This window comes from Rhyacophila brunnea, unplaced genomic scaffold, assembly GCF_057557595.1.
Source record: "Rhyacophila brunnea isolate RB1 unplaced genomic scaffold, BYU_Rbru_1.0 scaffold_88, whole genome shotgun sequence".
In the NCBI taxonomy this organism is placed as follows: domain Eukaryota; kingdom Metazoa; phylum Arthropoda; class Insecta; order Trichoptera; family Rhyacophilidae; genus Rhyacophila; species Rhyacophila brunnea.
The window spans coordinates 877,669-901,575 of record NW_028233359.1 but is presented as its reverse complement, the minus strand read 5'-3'; the positions used below and the strand labels follow the sequence as shown (position 1 = coordinate 901,575).

The window sequence follows — 23,907 nt, the reverse complement described above, 5'->3', positions numbered from 1 at the left end:
TATGAGGTGTAATGACGATTGACCCTAACTTACTACCCTCTTATGCAGGGAGAGTCGGTGTGAAAACCAGCTCAAAACAAAAACAAACGATTCTACGGATTTTTCTTGGCTTGTAAATATTTTAGATCTTAGGGGCAGGTGTAGTCGGGGATAGTAACTTTCGGCGTGTCAAAAGACACTACCAGCTTTAACGACTGCAGACCGTCCAAAATAGAGTAGTAAGATTGTGTGGACAATTGTAGGTAGTACTTTGGATGTATCGGGCGACGAGCTATTGCCAACTACTGCAATTGTGCGCAATATAAATATAATTCATTATAAGAAATACTTATAATTTAGTGAGGTCATTAATAATAGTGTTAATTAAGTGTTCCAAATATTAATAGTGTAGTATGTTATATTCGTATTGTGTGAATAATATACTGAATGTAATTGACGTTTAAGTAATAAGTGATAACAATAAGTGTAAACAGGATTACTGTGAAATATATATGTTTTATGTGAAGTTCGGAGTGGTTATATGAACGTGTAGCTGGAAGAAGAAGTTTAAGCGAAACGAAGAAAGAGTTACTAGTGGCGGCATGGAGAAGTACTTTTACTTCTGCGCTAAGTCCCTACTAGTATTCGGAGCTGCGAGATGAAGAAGCTCATGAAGGAGCGGAGAATGGAGATGGATGGGTGAACAATTTAGTTACCACTCTAATACCACATACTAAGAGGTTTCCGGTCATATCGGTGAAACCTGCGAACGAGAGGAAGTACCAGCAACTGGAACGAACCGCGTCGACGGCGGAACGAATTTCGGAACCACCGACGTCAACAGTGCCAGTAAGCGGTACGGAGACGGACTCGCGGAAATCTTACCGGTATACTTTGGATGTACCTGGATGTGCTTGAGTAAAAGAAATTTAACTAATTCACTGTTAAAATAGTAAGAAGGGAGAAAGGATCTTAGTGAGAGATAGGGTGTTGCAGTCGCAGCCAATGGCTCCTCCACCTAAACAGCGCCCCCTAAGTGAAACGTAGTGGATATGTGGTTGGAAGAATACCAATGACCCTTAGGGAGAGGCAAGATGCGTTGGACGCCGTTTTACGAAACGCCCCCATTAAAACGAGGCCCCCTAAGAGGAGATACCTACGTGCAGGTCGGACGGGAAGGAGACGCATGGGTCGGTCTCTTCCTCCGGTTCTTGCGGAATGAAGAAAGTGTTACTAAGTGACGGCATGGGGAGGTACGTTTACTTCCACGCCAAGTCCTCATTAGTATTCGGAGCTGCGAAATGAAGAAAGTGTTACTAAGTGACGGCATGGGGAAGTACTTTTACTTCCATGCTAAGTCCTCATTAGTATTCGGAGCTGCGAAATGAAGAAAATGTTGCTAAATGATGGCCTGGGGAAGTACGTTTACTTCCACGCTAAGTCCTCATTAGTATTCGGAGCTGCGTATAATAATAGAAAGAAGGAGGATGAAGAAATAAATACTACGTTAATAATTTGTCATGAAGATCGTGGAGCGTGGGGAAGAGGACCCTTCTGGTCTTCTTATCCATCGTAAACGCTCACTAGAGGGAGGTTTAACGATTTTCGCGTTAAGCCCTATGGTTTTTAAATTTTAAATCGAAAAATATTTAGGTTTACTAAACGAGAGCTTTGTTGGTTATTGGTAATATTATGGGGAAGTTCTCCCTTAAAATGTTAGGATACTATGATTGTTCCTTAGCGAGGAGAGTGCAGCTTACAACGAAGAGGCCGGTTGTACTTCCTTTCTGATGACGAAGACAGCTTCGCGTTATGCAGCTTTCCATTTTGAAGAAATGAAATATATAAAATCAAATTTTGTTTTGTATCAAAATTTTATTATTTTCTTTTGAGACCCGATGCTAAGTCGACAATAAATAAATACAAATAAAGTAATCTATGTGCATCCACCCATTTGTAGTGTGTACTTTATTATAAAAATTTGTACTAACTGCTTTAACTGCTTTATATATGGTGAAGTTTAGAGGTGAGACGGACGTTATCGAAATCGGGCACTCACAGTTGTGACTCTTTGAAGTAGGGACGTTTGACACGGCCCCAAAATGTAGGCCATCAGCTGGCATTTTTCCTTAATAAATTAGTGACGTCACAACTTTTCGATCCGACCTTAAATGTCGATTTTACTTGAAAATACGTGCCCTATCTCTAAGCAAAGCTATACTGATTGTGTATTGAGTCCCATAGTACAGTCTGAGCGACTTATAGCCCCTCAGAATGAATTACGGATGAATTTTCTTTCAAGGGGACCAAATGGTCTCATAAGGTGAAATGTAAGTAATTGAAATGTATAGGATTAAGGTTAAAAATAGATGATAAATTGTAAACGACTTATGGGAATAAATTTTATTTTTCCAAATTTAGTCGCGATGTTTTTACCGCGGCCAAAATCAAATACCTTAAATAAATAAATTATGATATCAAATATTGTCGTAATTAATATCTAATGATTACGTTTTGTAAGTACTGGTTACACACACTCAATTTAAATAATAAATTAATATTTCGAATTGTAATAAAAAGGGTACCAATTTAAGTACCTACTTTTGTAAAAGTTAAATGAAGTAATTTCGAAAATGGAAATTCTGACAATGTAAGTCTAAGGACTCGGTTGCTCTCCTAATTTACAAATAAAAATTATTTTTTAGATCTGTCAATTAACCCTGACAGATCAATATTAAATTACCCGAAATAGGTAATTTTCAAACTCAATAAATGAAGACTTGTCATAGAAATTTAGATTGAAACTAATGTTATAACATTAAGTTGAAGTGTTCTATAAATATAATTGAATAAATTTTAATCGCAACCCCTTCAGGCTGTCTGTAATTAGCCCGCAAAAGTTCTGCATAAAAGAAAACGAACAACTGCGATTTCTGCCAGTCTTATTATATCCACGCTCTTGGACGGTGATTTTAATGACTCACGTCTTTGTTACGTATTATTTTTAGCGAAAATATTTTCATTTTTCCTTTCTGTTAGCTCGATAAACGGACTAACAGATATTTGGTCAATTTGTGTCGAAAGCACTATAAGGACTTTCACGATTGTTATCAAACTTGTACCGTCTATAGGTATTAACTAATTATATATTTTTACTCTATTGAATGATCATAATTTTTCGGAAAAGCCGGGAAATAAACGGCTTTTCTATGATTGGTCCAAAAATTTTGGCCATTAGCTCTGTGGAGGGAGTAGAACGATCTCCCATTGGTCCATATTCCTAATGATGTCAAAATTTCGGGTTTTTCCCGCTGTGGGCCTATATAACGTCCTGCATTTTATGTACCTTCAGTCGTCGGTTTTTCATTATTCCCGGAAGGTTATGCCCGGAGGTGATCCGAATTCGCTTAGTTTTGGATATTTCACCGACATTCATTCGGGAGGTATTTCGGCCGCGTCGTAGTCTGACGTCAGGACCGGATGACGTGTGTGATTTGAGTTGTTAATCGATAACGTAATAATACTGCGTCGTATCATCGTTAGCGAGGTTATTTCCGCGATATATTTTTTTTTTTTGAAAGAGCATAGCTCCTTAAAGTTTGCGGCCGGCGACTCATAGTTATAAGTGTGTAATCGTACATTAATTAAATATAAAATAATTATAATTAATTAACTTTATTTAATAATTAATTTAAATAAGATTTATAAAATAATTATGCAATTATTCGAAATTAAACTAAAGTGTATAATTGTCGATTATAATTAATTAAAAAGAAATTAAATTTATTTATCGAGAACAATTTAATAAATAATTTGAATTAAATTACTAAAAGGAGTTTTTATTTTTATTTTGAGAAACAATCAACGAAACATTTTATGAAAAACATCTAATACTAAGGAAAGTGACAGATAGTCAGCTGTCTTTGACGTTTACGTAAATATTTACGAAAATAAGTTCGATTTGAAAGACAATCAGATAATTAATGATCTAGACACTAACCTATCGCTAGGTAGTGGTCCTAAATAATATAAAGTTAAATAATAATGATCAAGTGAATTCCAAAAGTGTCAATCAAGAACTTTAGTTGATCACCCTCTCCCCGAATAGTATCGAGCAAGCCAAACAAAGGTTCTTAATCGGTCCGAGGGCAGGACCGGATGAAGATAAAGTACCTTTGAGACTATTCCAGGAACCGGGTGAACGTCAACAACCCGGTTTAGGATCTTCAACATCACATAATGGGTCTGTTACATCTTCAATAATCTCGCGCTTGATGACGGATAGTTGATCATCCGTCTCAGGTTTTATATTAAAGAGGTCCGCTAAAAGATACTGAAAGAAACATTATGGTTAACACAGTAAAACCACTTTCACTTGAATGACTAATTATAGTCAAAATGAATTAGAAGATAACCTGCCTTACCTAAATCACAAATGTATCGTCGCTGTCAAAATGTATAATCGAGTTATTTTTTTAAATCAACGTTTAATATCATTGTATGTCTCTACGGAGTTTATAAAAAAGCAACATATTATAATAAAATATTAATCGTTGTTAGTCACAATACAGTGTGATTGTAAAAGAAATCAGTTTCCCAAAACTAACCTCGAAATTGCAACTTGAAACGTCGGCATTCTCCTGCTTTATATGAGTGCGAGCTACCGGGCTGATTGGGAGGCTAGTCTGCGTATCGAACAAAGGCTTGCCTTTGGTATTAGACTGTTCTCCATCACATTCTTGCTTTACGTCCATTTTAATGGTAAATATGTCAGGAAGGACGTGACAAGCAGGATCCATTCAAGGTACATTAATTTAAGAGAAGTGTTGCCGCAATACGTAATCATTTATTATGTATGGCCGAAATACTGAAAAGCCTATACCGTGGAAGCGATTAAACAATAAACTGTGTTTTATTAGATTTAAGTTTTGTACTATTCTATTTGAGTAGGTAGGTAGTTTTTTACCACTCGGGTTTTGCCTTTCGATATTTTCAAGCACTACACGTATTCACCAATGGCAAATACACACTAACAGCGTAGGTAGGTATACTGTTACACCCATGACTGTTGGGACTCTCCTGATAGTCTTAATTACCTAAGTATTTATTAAGTGTAACCATGTCACCTGACCTCCTAGTCAACAATGGGCGACGTACATCCAAAATTCCTAGATTAACTGTCAAAATATTCAACATGTACCTACTTAGCACGTACGAATTATTGTTTATCTAATTATAATAATAGTACCTACCTATGTCAGGGAAGAATGTGATTGTGCCGAATAAAATAAACGAAAGCCAAAGTAACTTAATATTCAGGAGTAGGTATGTAAAAAGAAAAGATGGCATCACTGCTCAATGTAAAAAGAGTACAATTGAAAAATTAGGTACATAGTCGCGGGAAGACGTGGTATTGAGTTCACGAATTCCCGCGCTAAAAACTTAACAATGAAACGAATTCAGATAATAAATAATTAGAATACCTATAAGCGGTATAATTAACATTAGGAACGTAACAATATAATATTAATATGAATAATGTTAAACATAAGTTTCTTTGTGAAAATAACCGTTGAAAATATAAAGCCACGTGTTCAACAAAGAAAGTCATTTTATTATTATGAATCCCGGCTCCTACCAAAATCCCGAGCTAGCCACAGGACCCGGGATATTATGTCAATACCTACACTGTTATTTTTAACCTATATAATGAATCAATTAATACAATAAAGTAAGGACACTTTATTGCCTACCAATTCAGTCAAGGATCAAGTAGTAAGTATAACGAACAAGACATTGTGAAAGGGCCATGTCTTTTGACTTTGCCTTGTCTATCCGTGCATGGTGCAAATCACACCCAATGTCCGTGTACCTGGCTCAAAATACGGGTGGCATTTGGTTTAAATTGCACTGACAGATATGTTCTTTTGCCGCGTTGATGATTAATATTGTATTTAACAACATATTCTGTACAAGATAACTTGAAAAGAGAAAAAATGCAGATGGGCCATTTTGCCATTTGAATACCGAGATTCGCTGATCTCGTTATGGTTGAGGAAATGTCAAGTTCATTTTCGCTACATTGTTTTGTTTGGACAACAAAACATAAATATAATTATTATTGAAGTGTGTCACCGTGTCAAGTAAGCGTTTGTATCTATTATAAATTTATATTAGTTTCGACGGAAAACACTTTTCAGTATTGTGGCAACACTTTTCTAACATTACCCCGAATGTATCCTGTCTGTCACGTTGTTCCTGCCATATTTACACTTAACATGGATGTAAAGCAAGAATGTGATGGAGAATACTCCGATATAGAAGGCACGCCTTTGTTTGACACGCTGAATAGCCTTCCAAAAAACCCGGAACCTCGCATTCATGTAACGCAAGAGAATATGGACGTTTCAAGTTGCAATTTCGAGGTTAGTTTTTAGAAAGTGAAATCTTTTACAATCAATTTAGATTGAGAATAACAACGATTAGTTTAATATTATAAACTGTGGTTTTTTTACAAACTATGTAGGAACATAAGATGACATTAAACTTTGTTTAAAAAAATTACATGTTTATACAATTTGACAGCTATGATACATCTGTAATATTATAGGTTAGGTTTGTTTATCTACTAATTCTTGTTAAATATAAATATTATACAATAATATATGGTGATTACGAGACCCGCAACTGTTTTCACCGTGTTTACAAAATGTAATAATTCTTCTTTCAGTACCTTAATGTGGCGGACCTCTGTGATATAAAATCTGAGACAGATGATCAACCAGCTGTCGTCAAGCGTGAGATAATTGAAGATATAACATACCCATTATATGATGATGAATACCCTCAACCGGGTTGTTCTAATTCAGATTACAGGCCAATACAACAGGTACGTTCAATTGTGCGTCGGTATAAATGTGCCGTTTTCTTTCATTGATGCAGTCTTATATTGAAGGTTCGAATTTTTAATGCATCTTTGATACTTCATAAGGAACTATTATATTATAATTCGGTCAAACTTGTTTTATTTATTGATTTCGGAGTAGATTCGAGTTATTGGCGATTGCTAAAACAGATATTTTGAGACAGTATTGAGTAGGTATATAAATCTTTTGTTAAATCACGTAAGTATATTTAAATATGATGATTTATACAACACAATCGTTCGAATATAAAGCAATAATTAATGCGATTATCTAAAATTGTGATCAATTGTATGGTGAATAAAATTAATCACCCGTGAGTCCTTTTTATGTGGGTAAGACAAGTTACGTAAGCCTATTGTCTATAAAAACTACTTATAGCCATAAAATACCATATTCTAGGGTAGTAACTTATACCTATTATTCAATACTAACCATATGCGAACAATAAACTGCTTTTAGTCGTATTGTCCCATGATTCCACCCAATTTTTTTATGCATGGAGTTCGATTCGATATCATCACTTGTTTGTATTGGCCTTAACTCATTTAGTGCTAACACCGCGAATGGCGCGTTTGGAGAACTTGGCCATTCGATATTTAAATGTGGTAATTAAAAGGTCAAGGTCAGCAGTGATTGTGTTCTCACTTAGTGCTAACAACGCGACGGCACGTTTGCATTCGTTGGCCATTAGATATAATTATCGTGTTTTTTAAAGTCCGATAAGCCAAAGTCTAATTCAGGGCGCGCAATTCGGACTACTTTTATCAAAGCACTGCTGGTCATATAGTACGGAAAATTTTGGCTTCATACTGCTGGGTTATTAGCATATAACAGTGACTTCACGAAGCCTCATAGGAAATAATCCAGAAATGTCAAATCGCAAAATCCTGTATGCCAATTGACATGTCGATTTCTCAAAATCAATTTATCTCCAAATCTTGATTCAAATAAAGCGATAGTTGCGGTAGCTGTATAGCATTTCCTGTTGAAATCACTGTTCTTTCGAATGATTCCACATTTAAAACAAAGTATTAATCATGGTTCGACAAGTATATCCATTGACCTTAACGTGAGCTTTGGCCTCATTTTTAAGAAGTGTGCGGCGATGCCACCAGCGTGTAAACCGCACCAAATGATGCATTTTTGTGAATGTAATAAATTGTAAGAAGCCTTCTGTATTTTTTATTTTTCCGTGTAGGAAATTTTCCTTATTAACAAATCCGTTAAGCAAAAATGAGGGTCATCGCTAAACGCAATTTCGCGATAAAATGCAGTTGGGTCAGCAACAAGTAGAATAGTTTGAATGCCAAATTCCTAAATGAACTCGATAGTAAATGCTAGGTATCAAGGCATAAAAATCTAAAAAAAAAGTATAATTTGAATGACTACTCGACATAGGGCGTAGTCGTGCATTGTAGTGCGATCTTCATTCTCGGTGTCGTCTCTTGGAGTGGGTCTTTCGGTGATCATCTCGGCCAACTCCGGATCGTCTCGTTGCTTTTGTATTATGCTGGTCGCCAGGTCTTGTAACTCCAACACTAAAGCCATGGGGGTTGAATCTGTTGTCAGTCCCTTTAGTATGCTCATACGTCCATGTCTATGTCTTCCGACGGTTCCGGTTCCATGCTAAAGCGTCCGGTAGTTGGTTATCTTTCCCTTGACAGTGGGTGTTGGTGAAAGAAAACTCTGATATTTCGCTCTTAGGTCTTTCGCTTATTGAAGCCAAGTGAGCCCCTTATTGTTGGTTACCAGGGTGAACTTTCGGTCTACTAGGCAGACGCTGTAACGTTTAATAACCCAGATGATCTCGAGGGCCTCCTGTTCATTACTGCTGTACTTGCGTTCCACTGCATATAGGCAACCGCTGGCGTATAAAATAATGTGTCGATCGCCGTCGTCCCTATCTTGGAAGAGGACGGCCCCCATTCCGTGTCCGGTGGCGTCCTTCTGTAGGTAGATTCGTCGGCTTAAGTCGGGGCGGGCTAGTTGTAAGGGTTTCCGCACTCTTCTTTTATGCTTTGCATAGAGGCTGTCGCGACTCCCGTCCAACGAAACTTCTGTGATGTTGTAATGTGATTTGCAGCATTTGGAACGCAGTTTTGGATGTGGAAAGGCTCTAAAGTAACAAACTGATTCACACGGACGTGATTGCTGTTTTTTTTTCATCCTGTAGGTACTACATCTTATCTGCATCAATGTCATGCATATATGCAACAGCAAAAAATATCATTGATCAATGTCCAGCGCCTAATGATCTCTATTGACCGTAACGCGAGTGCCGGCTTCGTTTTTTAATTAATAAAGTTCGATGATTTCACCATTATGTGAACCGCAAAAAGTAGTGCATTTATTTGATGTAATTGATTTTGTAGGGTCTCACCTAGATTGGACTCCATATACGTCAATTTTGTCTATTAACCAATCCGTTTAGTCAAAGATTATTTTGACAATTTGGAATCAGTGCTCGATCGTTACTCTATTCTTGGTTGCCTGTCTAAATATTGTTCATAAATGTCCAAAAGTATGTGCGGTATCACAGCTCTGTTTGACAGTTAACCCTTTCGTAAGTTCTATCTTAGCAAAAAAGTAGTTGTGGATTCACTTGCTAATAATTTATAATTAACCATTTCTCTTATGCAAACAAATAATTCACAAGATTTAAGAATATATCATTCTGATTATTGAGCATTATATAATTTAAAAAAAAAACACTTTCTATAAGAGTATATCTGTACCTCAGAGGCAGACGGATGCAACTCCATTTTTGGGGAAAATGAGTTTTTTTAAGAATTGTCATGGTAAAGGCTTTATCTATTAGTGGCAGAGAGATGGAAGTCCTAGTCTAAGATATGCATGGAATAAAGATGCAAGTGCCATACCTACCTTAGAGGCAGAAGGATGCAAATCCAATAATCCACTAAGATAAAATTCTCTCAAACCGTCTGCAATATGTACTAGACGAGAACCAGCCAGGAGAACGAGCTTTAGAGGAGGATACAGTACTATGGACCATATTATCCAAGTCATCAGCGAAATCAGAGCGGTAACAGGAATACAAGCTGCCGCTATCCATGGGTTTTATAGACTATGAGAAAGCATTCGATTCCATAAAGAAATTTTCAATACTCGATGCACTCAGAAATCAAGGAATCCCCGGGCGCTATATAAATATTTTCAATAATATATACAGTAGCGCAACAACATCTCCATAAACCATCGCGCGTTTCCTATCAGCAAAGGAGTCCGACAAGGTGATACAATCTCACCTAAACTATTTACAGCTACATTTGAAGACTTATTTAGACACTTGACTGGAATGACACGGGTCACCATAAATGGAGAATACGTGAGTCATCTACGCTTTGCCAATAACAATAAATAGTAGTTTGCAAGACTCAGAAGGCCTCTCCAAAGCAGAATGCAGTAACTCGCTAGAGTAAGCAACAAAGTAGGCTTGAAAATAAATGTATCAAAGAATAAAGTCATGTCCAACTGCTTTGCGGGCCAAAAAGAGATCCTCATCAATGGCATTCAGCTCGAACAGGTAAAAAACTACATCTATCTGGCACAATAAGTGTCTATAGATAGATGTATATTTAATGAAATTGTTCGCAGAGTAAAGCTAGGCTGGAGTGCTTTTGGCCGCCTGAATAATTTCTTCGAAAATGCCTAAACTGCAAAATGTGTACTTACCGTAACCACATGCGTGAGAAACATTGAGTCTAAGTAAAAGAGAGATCCAGAAACTGAGAGTAGCACAATATGGTATGGAAAGGTGCATGCTGGGCATACCGCAAAAGGATGAAAAAGGAATGAGTGGATAAGGGAACAGAAAAAAATTAATGATGTGATAGAGTTTGCTAAAAACCTCAAATGGAAATGGGCTGGAACATGGCTCGAAGAAAAGAAAATTTTTGGACAAATTTAGTCATCCAGTGAAATCCAAGAGGTAAAAAACATCCGCAAAGCCGCTGGATCTATTAAATGATAAAGTTCTGCGGAAAAACTTGGCAACGCAACGCACAGGAACGATAGAAGTGGAATCAGCTTGGAGATTAGCGAGGCTTTCATCCAGCAATGAATAGATTCAGGCTGGTGATGATGATGATGACATAATAAAAATTTAAAAAAAATTGTGTTTTGCTTTGTTTTATTTATACCTATAAGTTTTTTTAACTTATTCATTGTTTTATTTTGGCTAAGTAAATAAGATACAAATCCACATTAACAAAATATCTTTAGAGGCAGAAGGATGCAAATCCACACTACGTTGTTTATTTAATTTTTTTTAGATATAAAATTGTATTATATTTATTCCTTTCTTACATATTCCAGAAGTACTTAAATTGAATTAGAATAAAAAAAATAATGATTATTCTATGTTTATTTTCTTAGAAGTTATGAGTATTCGTTTAAAATAAAAATTGTTTTTTGGCTCTCCTGAACAATTGGGTATTTGGATTTGAATCCGTCTGCTTCTGAGATACAGATATAACAACCAATAGAAAAAATCTTTTTTGAAAAAAGTAAGCCACTCGGCCGGGAATCGAAACCTGCATCTCCACGGGTAAACGCCCCAATCGTCGCATTTATCCAATATGCATATCAATATCCGTTATTTTAACGAATAAAACTCACGTTCAGTATAAAGATATTTATTGTTAATGGTACTACTATTATTCCATGGTCAAGGTCACATATTTTGTATTTTGTATAATATAGTTCTTAAAAAAACTGTAAAAAAATATATAGTTTATATTTATAATTATACGAACTTATTCGTAGAATTTTATTGAGTATTAAAGTCCAAATTTGTTTATATATATTTATTTATTTAATTTTTATTAACTTATAAAAGTCCTAATAATGTCTTAATATTATAGAGTCGCTAATTAGAAAGTTGGAGAACCGCACACGTAATTAGGATGTACTCGCGGCATTAGGTTTGACCATAAAAGGACGAGATACGCTGGGCGGATTAATGTTTTACCTCTCAAATAGTTACATCTTGAATAAAAGAAGTTAATAGTTTGCACACATAATGAACCCTTAGCTCATCGACTGGACTTGTAAGGTTGTACCTTTAAACTTTATAGTTAAATCGTCCAGTTTTGAGCTTTACAAACTAAGATTTTTCATCTCTACTTATGTTCGGACATACTCGTCTAAATGATAGATACAAAGTTATAAAGGCTTAAAGTTATAGACATGACCCGGCTCGCGGCTAGCTCGTAAATGTGGCCGGGCTGTCACTAAGGATACAGAGGATGAACTGGGGATGTGTGGTTCTCCCTTGTAGTAATACAACTTTTGATTTCCCAAATAAAACTCTCAGTTGGTGTGATACCGAATTTATTCAGGTTCTAGTTCACGGTTTCACTATAAAGTTATCTGTCATTGTTCTCGCAATTAAATCCCATTAAAGTGTCAGTTAACTATTTATTTGTTCGCTATAGGATCTCTGTGAAATCTTTCACAAGTTTCCATAAAGTCACACCTAACTCAGGGAATGTATACGCAGATATTCTTTGAATATTTTTATTTCACGAAATATTTTCTCGTAAGAAAAATTATAATTTATTCTTTAAACACATAGTATTGGGTTTATAAAAAGAATAAAATTTATTTTATTGTTGTTTACAAATTTTATTTATGTTTACAGCATGTTTACAAATATTTATTTGTGTTTACAAACTTGTTTACAAAAGGTTTGTTTATGTTTACAAACTTGTTCACAGTTGTTTATTTATATTGACAAATTTATTTACTAAAATTTGATTGTATAATTATTGTTTACTTAATAAAGTTTCAAAAATTTATTTTACAATCCCGAAATGATTTCTAAAATTTATTATTATAAACTGAATTTATTAATTTGTTTTTATTAAACAAATTCGATCACGTAATTTATTCCGATTACGTCACCTCGTCCGATGCGTAATGAAAAAAGTATTACTCCGCGGCGTACGTCACTACCGACAGATACGTGGTATTCGCGTTACGTTTCGCCCGCCGAAGGGGACTTACTTTACGTATATATCGCGAATGAACTGAGAACCATGTCTCGCAAACTTGCAGTGAGGACTGCTGCTTTGCTGAAGATCGCTGGTGAAGAGTGTAGAAACTAATGAATATATGGAAAAATGGTGCCACCTTTTATACCCTCAGGATAGAGGCCCAATAGGAAATAGTCCGTAAAGGATGGCAGATCTGTCCCTTTCTCTCAAGAGATAAATTTGCGTATATCTCTTGTTCCTGACAACTTTCTAATAGAGATAACTTCTACTTTAGTCGGGCTGAATTTACTCTACGTTATTTTTGCAAAATTAGGTTTCAATTGGGGTGTTTTTAACACCCTCTAGAACATGTCTCATAAATGCGCAGTTACGATGACGTAACCAAAACAGTTGATTTTATATAATTTTACGTGTTCAAACGAATGGGAAAGTTTTTAGCTTTCCAACGAGGTATCGGAATAGGTATTTGCGTACTAAATAAGGGAATGGCAGACTTTAATTTTAAAGTGACAGAACAAAAGGGCTACACCCACGTCCTGGTCTTTTCCACCACTCTAGGTTATTTTAGACCAATAGAATTTTACTAAGTTTTAATAAAACTGTTTGATCCCGCGACGACTGTCTCATTCTATAATTTATTTTCCAAGTTTAATGAATAGATCGCGGCGAAAATAGGTGACGCGTCATTTCGAGGCCTGTGATCACAGTGTTACAATAACACTCGATCAGTCTCGATTTTCTAAAGCGAAACTTTTACGTAAAATTTTTATTACATTTACAAAAAGAAAAGGTTAACAACATACACTTAACTTTCTACTACTAAACGATTACGCTACTGGTTACCTGTTCATGGTCTTTTTTGACCATTTCATTTCTGCTCCATCCATAGTTTAGAACCATGGGACTTATATATCCTGTTTGTACTTTGTCGTGAGGTTGTCGCACGGCTATTGAGAAGTAGAATTGACTATAAGGCTAGATTCGTATAGTTATGTCGTCAAACCATACTCTGCCACAAACACTAACTGAAGGTCGGCGTTTTTGTTCGTGTCATTATCTTAGTCTATTAGTTAATATTTTTATGTTCGCCTTCTATCTATGTTTATATATATATCAATTATGGCATCAAAAATAATTAATCTGCAAGGAAATTTTGATTAATTCAGTTTTAGCATTACGGTATTATCTCGCTCACATGTATGGAGTTTATCTATGGAAAATTGCCCACCTAGTGTGTGCTCTTTCCGCTCACTGCACCTTATACTTCAAACAAAACGTGTGTGGAAAATTGGCCCGAGCGCAGGCTCTGTCTGACATACGGAGTTATATAGCAATTATAAGAAGGAGAGCTTGCACTATATTATTAAATGTACGTAAATTTGCATAATAAGAATGCATATTTAAAAGATGCTGCTTTTTACATGATTCTATAGAACAGCTTGAGATTCTGATACGTCATTTGATTATAATATAATGGCAATCATATAATGATTATTAATTTAATCGATTCTATACATCGTGTTGTGGCATATTAAATTTGCTCGTTGATCTTATGTTAACAATACAATTAAACATTTAAATACATATTAATTCGTTATGCATACTAGTAATACCTTTACATTTATTTAATTAATCCTATATACTTAATCTATAATACTTACCGCTTAGGTCGACTCTTGGCATCCACTGCCTATCCTGTTTAGTTGTTAAACAGGTCAGTATAAATTGCGGGACTTACTCCTTGGTTTTATTATAGGTGGTTTACGGCTTTTTATTTATCGACAGGATTGATAATAAGGCTGAAATATGCAGTTATATCGTCAAAATTTCACCTCCACGAACACCAACTGAAGGTCAGTGCTCTTGTGCTGGTGTCACAGGCCTATGCACTACCTCCAACGACACTATTGCCATTAAACTCTCACTTCGTTATTTAATAATGTCTGTAGATGCTGAAAAGCAAAGTGAAAAAAAAAACAAATGGAATATTATAACACATAACAATTGATAATATTGAATGTTTTTTCTAGGTTTCTACCAAGGCATTTTTCACAGAGCATCACGATACAGGTGACAATCAACAATCCTCACATGATGGAATCCAGGATAGAATGATGCAGTATTCAGAAGTCACGATAGATGAGAAAGACATTAAAAAAGAAATCTTAAAACAAGATACGCCGAAGGAACTTCGCCTAATTCTAAGAAGAGTAATCCATTTCTCACATAATTTAATTTGCTGCATTTGTAGCGCAGTTTTTGGTAGCAGATGTGCTCTAAAAACTCACAAAATTGCTCACATGGACGTAATTGATGATCAAAATCAAGTCCCAGTATTTTCTCAACATAGCAATATTAAAGCAAATAAAAATGCAAGTACTGGTGGAAAACCTTGCTCGCAACTTGGTAATCTTAAAATACATAAAATGACACATACTGGTGAAAAACCCTTTAAATGCAATGTATGTTCATATAAATCCTCAACTTCTAGTAAGCTCAAAAGACATAAAATGACATATACTGGTGAAAAACATTATAAATGCAGTGTATGTTCATATAGATGCTCGCGACTTGGTGATCTTAAGATACATAAAATGACACATACTGGTGAAAAACCTTATAAATGCAATGTATGTTCATATAGATGCTCGCGACCTGGTAATCTTAAGATACATAAATTGACACATACTGGTGAAAAACCCTTTAAATGTAATGTATGTTCATAAAAATCCTCGACATCTAGTAAGCTCAAAATACATAAAATAACACATACTGGTGAAAAACCGTATAAATGCAGTGTATGTTCATATAGATGCTCGCAACTTGGACATCTCAAAACACATAAAATGAAACATACTGGTGAAAAACCTTATAAATGCAATGTCTGTTCATATAGATGCTCGCAACTTGGAACTCTCAACGCACATAAAATGACACATACTGGTGAAAAACCTTATAAATGTAATGTATGTTCATATAGATGCTCGCGACTTGGTGTTCTTAAAACACATAAAAAGACACATACTGGTGAAAAACCTTATAACTGCAGTGTATGTTCATATAGATGCCCGTGACCTGGTAATCTTAAGATACATAAAATGACACATACTAGCGAAAACCCCTTTAAATGCAATGTATGTTCATATAAATCCTCGACATCTAGTCATCTCAAAAGACATAAAATGACACATACTGGTGAAAAACCTTATAAATGCAATGTCTGTTCATATAGATGCTCGCAACTTAGAACTCTCAACGCAAGTAAATGACACATACTGGTGAAAAACCTTATTAATGTTATGTATGTTCATATAGATGCTCGCGACTTGGTTATCTTAAAAAACATAAAATGACACGTACTGCTACAAAAACCCTTTAAATGCAGTGGTTTTTCGTATAGCTGCTTGCAACTTGGTGATCTTCTAAAAATAAAATGACACATACTGTTGAAACACCCTTTAAATGCAGTGTATGTTCATATAAATCTTAGACACCCGGTCAGCTCAAAATACATTAAATGACACATACTTGTGAAAAACCTTATACATTCAATGTATGGTCATATAGATGCTCGCAACTTAGTGATCTTCAGATAAATTTAATGACACATACTGGTGAAGAACCCTTTAATTGAAAGGTATGTTCGTATAGATCCTCGACATATAATAGTCTTAAAAATCATACAAAGACATACTGGTGTTATAGCTTTCTAATCATAACCTAAGTTCGTATAGATAGAGATACTCGCAATTTTATCCTTTATTTTATATTTATGTTATGCGTTTATGAAGACGCACCCCTTATGCAGTCTGTCAAACATCATGTTGGTAGTATTGGTCACTCGTATTTATGTGACAAATTAGTATTTGTGGCATAGATTCTGATTGTATTGACACTCAGGAATCCCTCGGGATCCTTCCCGGAAAATTTTCGATACCAATGAATTCCGTGATTAGTAAATATTATCCCGGATCTTTCGGGGTTGATTTTTTCATCAATCACAAACAATCGGTATGTGTAAAAAATCATTGTTTTAGTGACGTGTATGTATCTACACACGTCACTCTCGGAATCGCCGTTTGCTCGCGGATAATAAATAACTATAGACGTTATGACCTATTGTTGTAGGTTGTGAAGATATAACGTCTATTATTTGTATGTAGAAGATTGCTTCGTGTGTGTGATAATATAATGTTCGGGGCACGATTAAATGAGACACAGTTTTGACATGGATTGTTTTATATTGTCCTAAAACATTTAAGATTAACATTAATTAAACTTTATGCGGAGTTGCTCGCATGATTGACTGTACTGTTGAAAGCCGGTTTTTCAATTCAATTATTGACTCATTTTATTATTATTGTCTATAGTCAATCAATGACCATAGACAACAACTTGACATTTGTAAGTTAAAATATAAAACTTCACATAACCATTTTTACTGCTGTACGTAATTGTAACATTGAAAGAATAATAAATCCGATTATTTAAACCAGTTAGACGTCACTAAAGTCATGGCACGCGAGCAGAGATAGTTACTACATTTAAATAGCGTGTTAATTATATCGAATGGCCACTTTACCGTTACGCGCTTGGTGCATCTTTAGCGTGCAATGATTTAAACCTAATATGTAATTCCAAGATTTAACGAACACAATTTTCATACTAAATGTCTTAAAACAGTGTATACTATGTTTTGTTTACCGATTTTATCAATGCTATAAGAGTTGTTCACAAGCCAAGTGAACCAAGTCCATTCTGGTTAGTTTTATGTAAACTAGGTTCACACGTCATAATCTTGCAATTTTTCTGTAAGGGTATTATTGCCCTTACAAAATAACCCAAATGTACTCGAATTTCAATCATATTATATAATAATATATAATTTATATATAAAACAAATATAATTTTATATTTTATAAGTATATAAAAATGATATATTAACTATCGAAAAAAATACCAATCTCGGGATTGGATTCCTTGATTGACACATAGGAATGACGAGATTTTTTTAACTTTATAACTAACATTTGTAATTATTTTCCAAGCGCATGAATCGTGGTTTAGTTGGTAAACTCCACAAAAATAAAATATCGCTCTGTTTTCATTCCATTTTTTTACATGCTCAACAGTGGCAGTATTTTATTATGTTTGTGATTATGTACTTACTTGAGTGCAGTAATAAATGGTTTTGCACAAATTACCATAATTTTCAACTGAATTATAATGATGTGTAGTATTTATTATTGGCTCCTGTAATCTATATAATATCGTAACGGATATTCTTTCTATACACCCTGCATATTGGAAAATAGTATTATAGCAATATGTAGTGTACAATTCTTGTTCTAATTTAATTTATTTATACTATATCTCTAGATATACAAGTAGGGTTTTTTTAAACTTTGTAGGTACTGTCACCAGACAAAAAAAGAAAAGACTCCGGCGCGACAGTTTCAAATTCTAGATCAACAATTTAACATTTATATCGAAACACCTCCCAACTAAAAGGTTGCACAGCCCTGCAGTATAAACGGAACGCTTCAAACATTGTTGTTGCGAACGCATTTTTTTACACGAAGTCCCTTTGCAGATACCTGCATCCGACCTTGAGCAAGGCGGACGGACAGAAGTCCCGTTAGTCAGCCGAATAACTTCCTCTCACCCCACAGCCGTGGCGGTCGTCCCTCGTCTCCTTACCAACCAACAGGCTTTTTGGAAAAAGATAGCTAGTTGTCAACCGACCCCTAAATATATCGGAGGTAGGGAAATCGTCCCCAAAACGGACGCGCCGCTTCTGCGGGCAGCGGCGTGGTTGTTGATATAAGCCGGATAATATGTTCTCTAAATTGTGATCAGTATACCCTTTTACCGATAATGTGGTAATATTAATTCCCATAATTATCGCGTCCCCGATAAATTGCTCCGACGCCGATCTCTCCATTGTGTGAACACGTCCATGTGTAATAAAATGCAAAGTGAAATGTGATCCAGTTGAATACCGTATGCACGCTAGCCATCGACATGAATTGTGTAACTTCGTCAATTTAACGTTACTTTATCTCACTCATGCTGAGCCCTTGTGTTCCAAACTTGTATAATTTAATGTAGTTAAACGTCTCCGCGGAGAATCTGTCAAATCGAAAGTTACTGTGTTATAATTTATCCTGATGTCCACACACATCTCCCAATCAAAAAAATACTGAAGAAGATTCAACCACCGACATACATGTGAGTTCTATCATTCTCCATTCTTCCCGGTATTAGTACCTACCTGCCTAACTAGAGTGTACTAAGTAGTACCTAATCACCTAGATTTATTTTAAATGCCAACATTGAAAAGATCTGTTGCTACATTCATAATAACTATTGGTAGTGTTACGTGTCTGGACTTTGGTCTTATACCATCATCCACCCTTGAGTAATTAATTAGCGTAAACACGTTCCCTGACCTTGTAGTCAAAAGGCTTAAAAACATAATATGATCGATTTTCTTCCTCAGATAAAAGTGGTATGTATTGCGTATCTAGCTGGTATACGAGGCGTAGAAGTAAACGCTAACAAATGTGAAAGATGAGGGAAGTACTTGTCTAGTATTAAGATTGGATAATTTTATAAAATGTCTAGCGATAAAATATGGAAATTTTGTCTACATAATATAAGCTAATTGATAAACATATAGGTATAACGTAGATGAATACATTATACTGCTAACGGAAAGAAGGAGACGAAAGCTAAAGAAAATTAGTAGGTAATAACAATTATATTATAATGTTTGATTTGGTATTATTTTGAATTGTAAATAAACATCATAATGTAATTGGGCATGTGTATTAAGATAAGAACCTAATATTCATTATTAATAAGTTTTGTACTTAGACAATGTTGGGAATATTTGTAGATTTAAGTTGTTATGTATTCGGATAATCATTTTGATGCCAACCGTTAGCTAATTAAAAGCAGAGTTACGCAGAGTAATTTATCTCTGTAAAAGGCGCCGGTTCTCGCGGGAAGGGCGGTTAGAGCCTCAGACTGAGATGCACGTAATATGACCTCAACGGTTTGTTACGAAAAATAGTGCAAACTTACAGCTGACGCCGGTCGCTGCAGAGGTTGTTTAATTATCCGGATATATTAAAGTCATCGCTAGGTGTTTAAGTTATAGCTCAAATATAATAATAATTATTATAAAATAAGAACAATAAGGATTGTAATCCAAAAGCCACAATTGTTAATTAAGAAACAATGAGGAATGTAATTCAAAGCAATAATAATTGTAAAGAGTAATTCGGATTGTGTTATAAAACATTAATTAGGTATCTAAAAAATAATAAATATTAAGAACCTTGTTATAAAGTATTTTTGTATTAATATTAAGTCATAAATTAATATTAAGATGCAACTGTAAAGGAATATTATACAAATATCTGGTGATAACAATACACGAAGTAAAGCTAATCCTGGTGTTTTATTTAATTCTGGACCCGTGCTCCTTTATAGTATTAAATTACAAAGTTGAAACAAACAATATATTGACACCCCAAGTGCACACTAACACCGTGAGCTAGCTTTGAACTTGAGGGTAAGTACATCAGTAGGTGCGTTACTTTCTGGTCTATTAAGTCAAAACTGAAACGTTAAATAAGAAGAGGGTAAGGTTCTCTATGTGTGGCTGTAACGGGTACCATGAAGATATCCTGGGCTAATCACATTACTAATTTCAAGTTTTTAAGAGCAGAAAATAGGACAAGTTAACTTATAGGTAGGTAACTAAAACTATCAAGCACAGAAAAGCTGTATATTTTGGCCATATTTAACTACAATGAGAAGTATGATTTGACTCCTACTCTATTTTCTTGCGTGGAATCATTCGGTCATATTATCATATTAAATGAAGTGTGGACAATTCACGTCGTAGGTTATTTGCGCGTCTTAACACATGACACGAGTTAGTTCTTCTTAAAAAAGAGTAAACATGGCCACAACGTTTCTGACAGTGTATTTGAATATGTTTCCTGTCCGAGGTCCATTTACCTGGAAAACCCAATGTTAAAACTCCAACTTTTTTTGCATGCATTTGTTTGTGCATCGTTAGTGCACGTTTGTGCACGATTTTTTTTCGTTTGCGCAACTATAATAACCGAAAAATTCCAATTTCAAATTGGGTGTACCAGCTAAACGTTGGGTCACCCAATGTTGAAATTTCAACTTTTTTAGAGTGCATTCGTTTGGGCATCGTTAGTGCACGTTTGTGCACGCCTGCCTATTAAGGGGGTTATTCGCATTTCAATTTGGGTGACCAAACTAAATGCTGGATACTTGTGTCACTAAACATGTGTTTTTCTTAAATTTAAATTGTAAACATTTGTGCGTTAGTAGTGAACGTTAGTGCACGATTTTGTTTTGCTTTTTCACCTAGAATCAGCGCGCTTTTTAATTTTAAAGTTTGTATGCAAAACCTGACTGGGTAGGTTTAAAAAATATTTTGTAGTGAAATCTCTTGTTGCATAGCTAGTGCGCAATTCTGCATACTTTTTTATTTTTTTCTCATATAGTGCGTGAGTTATTCGATATGAAATATTTGATGAACGTTAAGTAGAACCACCCAACAAACTTTTTTAACTTTTTATTAATTTATCAATTTGTCTATTATTGGCTTACGTTTGTGCACGTGCTTTTTTTGTTTTATCGATTATATTGTGAGAGATATTATTTTTTGAAATTTAGTGACTTGATACTTGAACCATTAAATTTGCCTTAAATTTTTTTTGTTTAGTGCATCCGATTAGGTTTATTTATGTTAACTTTTACACGATTTTTAAAATTTTTATCTCTTATATTAAGCTAGTAATTCGAATTTGAGTGGCCGTCAAGTTTAAAAACCAAACATTTTTTTTCCACATTTTTTTAATGCACACCTTTGAGTAATTTAATTACATGATTTTTCATGAAGTTTTTCTTGTTTTTCCATTTAAATTACGCGAAAAATTCGCATTTTTCCATTTTCACTAAGTAACCCGTCAAAATGTCCCAAACAAAAACGACCGCATCCGTTTGGAACATCCAGTCAAAAGAGTCTCCTCAAAATAGCCAAAACGGTGTACGGCTCACTAAATATGTCGGTTTATAATAGACTACCTCAAAATTGACAATTTGATTACACAAAAGTGTCAAATATACAACATCATTCATTTTTCTTAACATTTATCTATTTATTTATGATTTTGAATGGATCAATGTCAGTTTCATAAGGAAAAATGCAGTAAATTATATAATTATACTTACCTACTGTTTTTTAAAATGATCTGTAATAAAAATAAATACCGTTAAGTTATTAGAATACAATTAGGTATACATACTTTTGAAAAATGCAATATGTTTTTATGCAACGATATTTTCTTCAAAAGATAATATTGGAATGACATTTATATTTTTTTTATATAAAGGGGTTAACTTGCAGGCACTTAACTCTTCCTAATAATATTTGCATCTTCTTTATCTTTGTTTCTCCAGGTGGTGCAACGTATGCTTGAAGTTCTTGTAGGTGTTATGTTAGGAGAGAAGATTAGTGTTAGTCACTTCATATTATGCTATTCAGAATCGATATCAAATAAAGTTTTGTAGGTTCTTTAAAAAATTATTGCCTCTGACGGCTTCGACAATTGTTTCACGCAAATGGTTTTCTTTTGAATGTGTGTGTTTATCAGTTCTTAAACAACGTACCTACTTACATATCTGTATACATTTATATTTAAACTCATCACGATTATGAGTTTTTAAATGACATATTTAACATAAATGGCCGAGCCTCCGTATAGGTAGTCAATTTATTTAAAAGGTTATTCACCATTTTGTATCTTAACATATGTTTGAAGATTACTCCGTCGCGAGCATCCAAATGAACATACATTGCATTTATAAGATTTTTCACGAGTATGTGCTATATAATATGTACATATTCATTTCATGTCTTTTAAGACAACAAAGTCGTACGCATTTATATGAATATACATCGAATTTTAAAGGTTTTTCACCAGAATTTGTCATTTGTTAGTTTTTAAGATGATTAAGTTGCGAGCATCTATATGAACATACATTGCATTTATAAGGTTTTTCACCATCTACCAAAAATGGCCGCGCGGCTTAAGCGTTGGCATATTGCGTCAAGGGTCCCTAGTTCCAATCCTCGGTCCGGCAAGTACGCATATTATTCGCGAAAATCTATATGATCATACATTGCATTTATTAGATTTTTCATCGGAATGTGTCATTTTGTGTCTTTTAAAACTTTAATTTAATTTTAATTTAATAATCGCACTTATAACGTTTTTTATTAGAATCTGCCTTTGTTTGTCTTCTAAAATATTAATTCGCGAGCATCTATATGTTCTGATAATTATTCTTCCATATACCTTCTGTTGAAAATAATGTAATTTCTATGCCATTTTACCATAAATTTACAAACTTTTTTCGGAAGTCCTATATTATTTTAACTGAACTATTGAAAAATAATAAAACTGTTAGGTAATAGTATTACAAAGATTTTACCACTGCGTTTCATTAGTTAGATTCTTATCTAAATTAAAACTGTAAACATCTTCACAGTCTTCTGATGTTGGTAAATTGAACGATCAAGAGTTACGTATTTTTAGCATAATGAATAGCTCCTAAAGAAACTATGTTTTAAAAATCGGATGAACTTGATATTTTTATATGGCAAACGTATATAAGTATAGACATCTTATCCGTGGTAAACTCAAAATACCTAAACTATCAACTTACCAACTTTTGGCAGCATCGTATCGAATACGTTGTTTAAGAACTCATAAACTTACACATTCAGGAGAAAAACCAGTTGCGTGTAATGAGTGATGACTTTGAAATGTAATCAAATATGTCATTTAAAAAACCTAGTAGTCTTAAAACTTGTGGAATGACAATACTGGTGAACACACTAACGAATGCGATTTATGTTCATATAGATG

The 23,907-nt window shown here is 34.5% G+C and overlaps 1 protein-coding gene across 1 annotated transcript; it reads right to left on the bottom strand.

Annotated features, from left to right (window-relative positions):
• Positions 1–3,805: 3,805 nt before the first annotated feature.
• On the bottom strand, positions 3,806–4,800 carry LOC147063750 (uncharacterized). The gene is made up of 2 exons (XM_085959355.1): positions 4,587–4,800; positions 3,806–4,312 (listed from the first exon to the last, which is right to left on the bottom strand). Exons 1-2 carry the CDS (start codon positions 4,776–4,778, stop codon positions 4,184–4,186), a joined length of 321 nt encoding a protein of 106 aa, XP_085815481.1. The 5' UTR covers positions 4,779–4,800; the 3' UTR covers positions 3,806–4,183.
• Between the last annotated feature and the right edge of the window lie 19,107 nt (positions 4,801–23,907).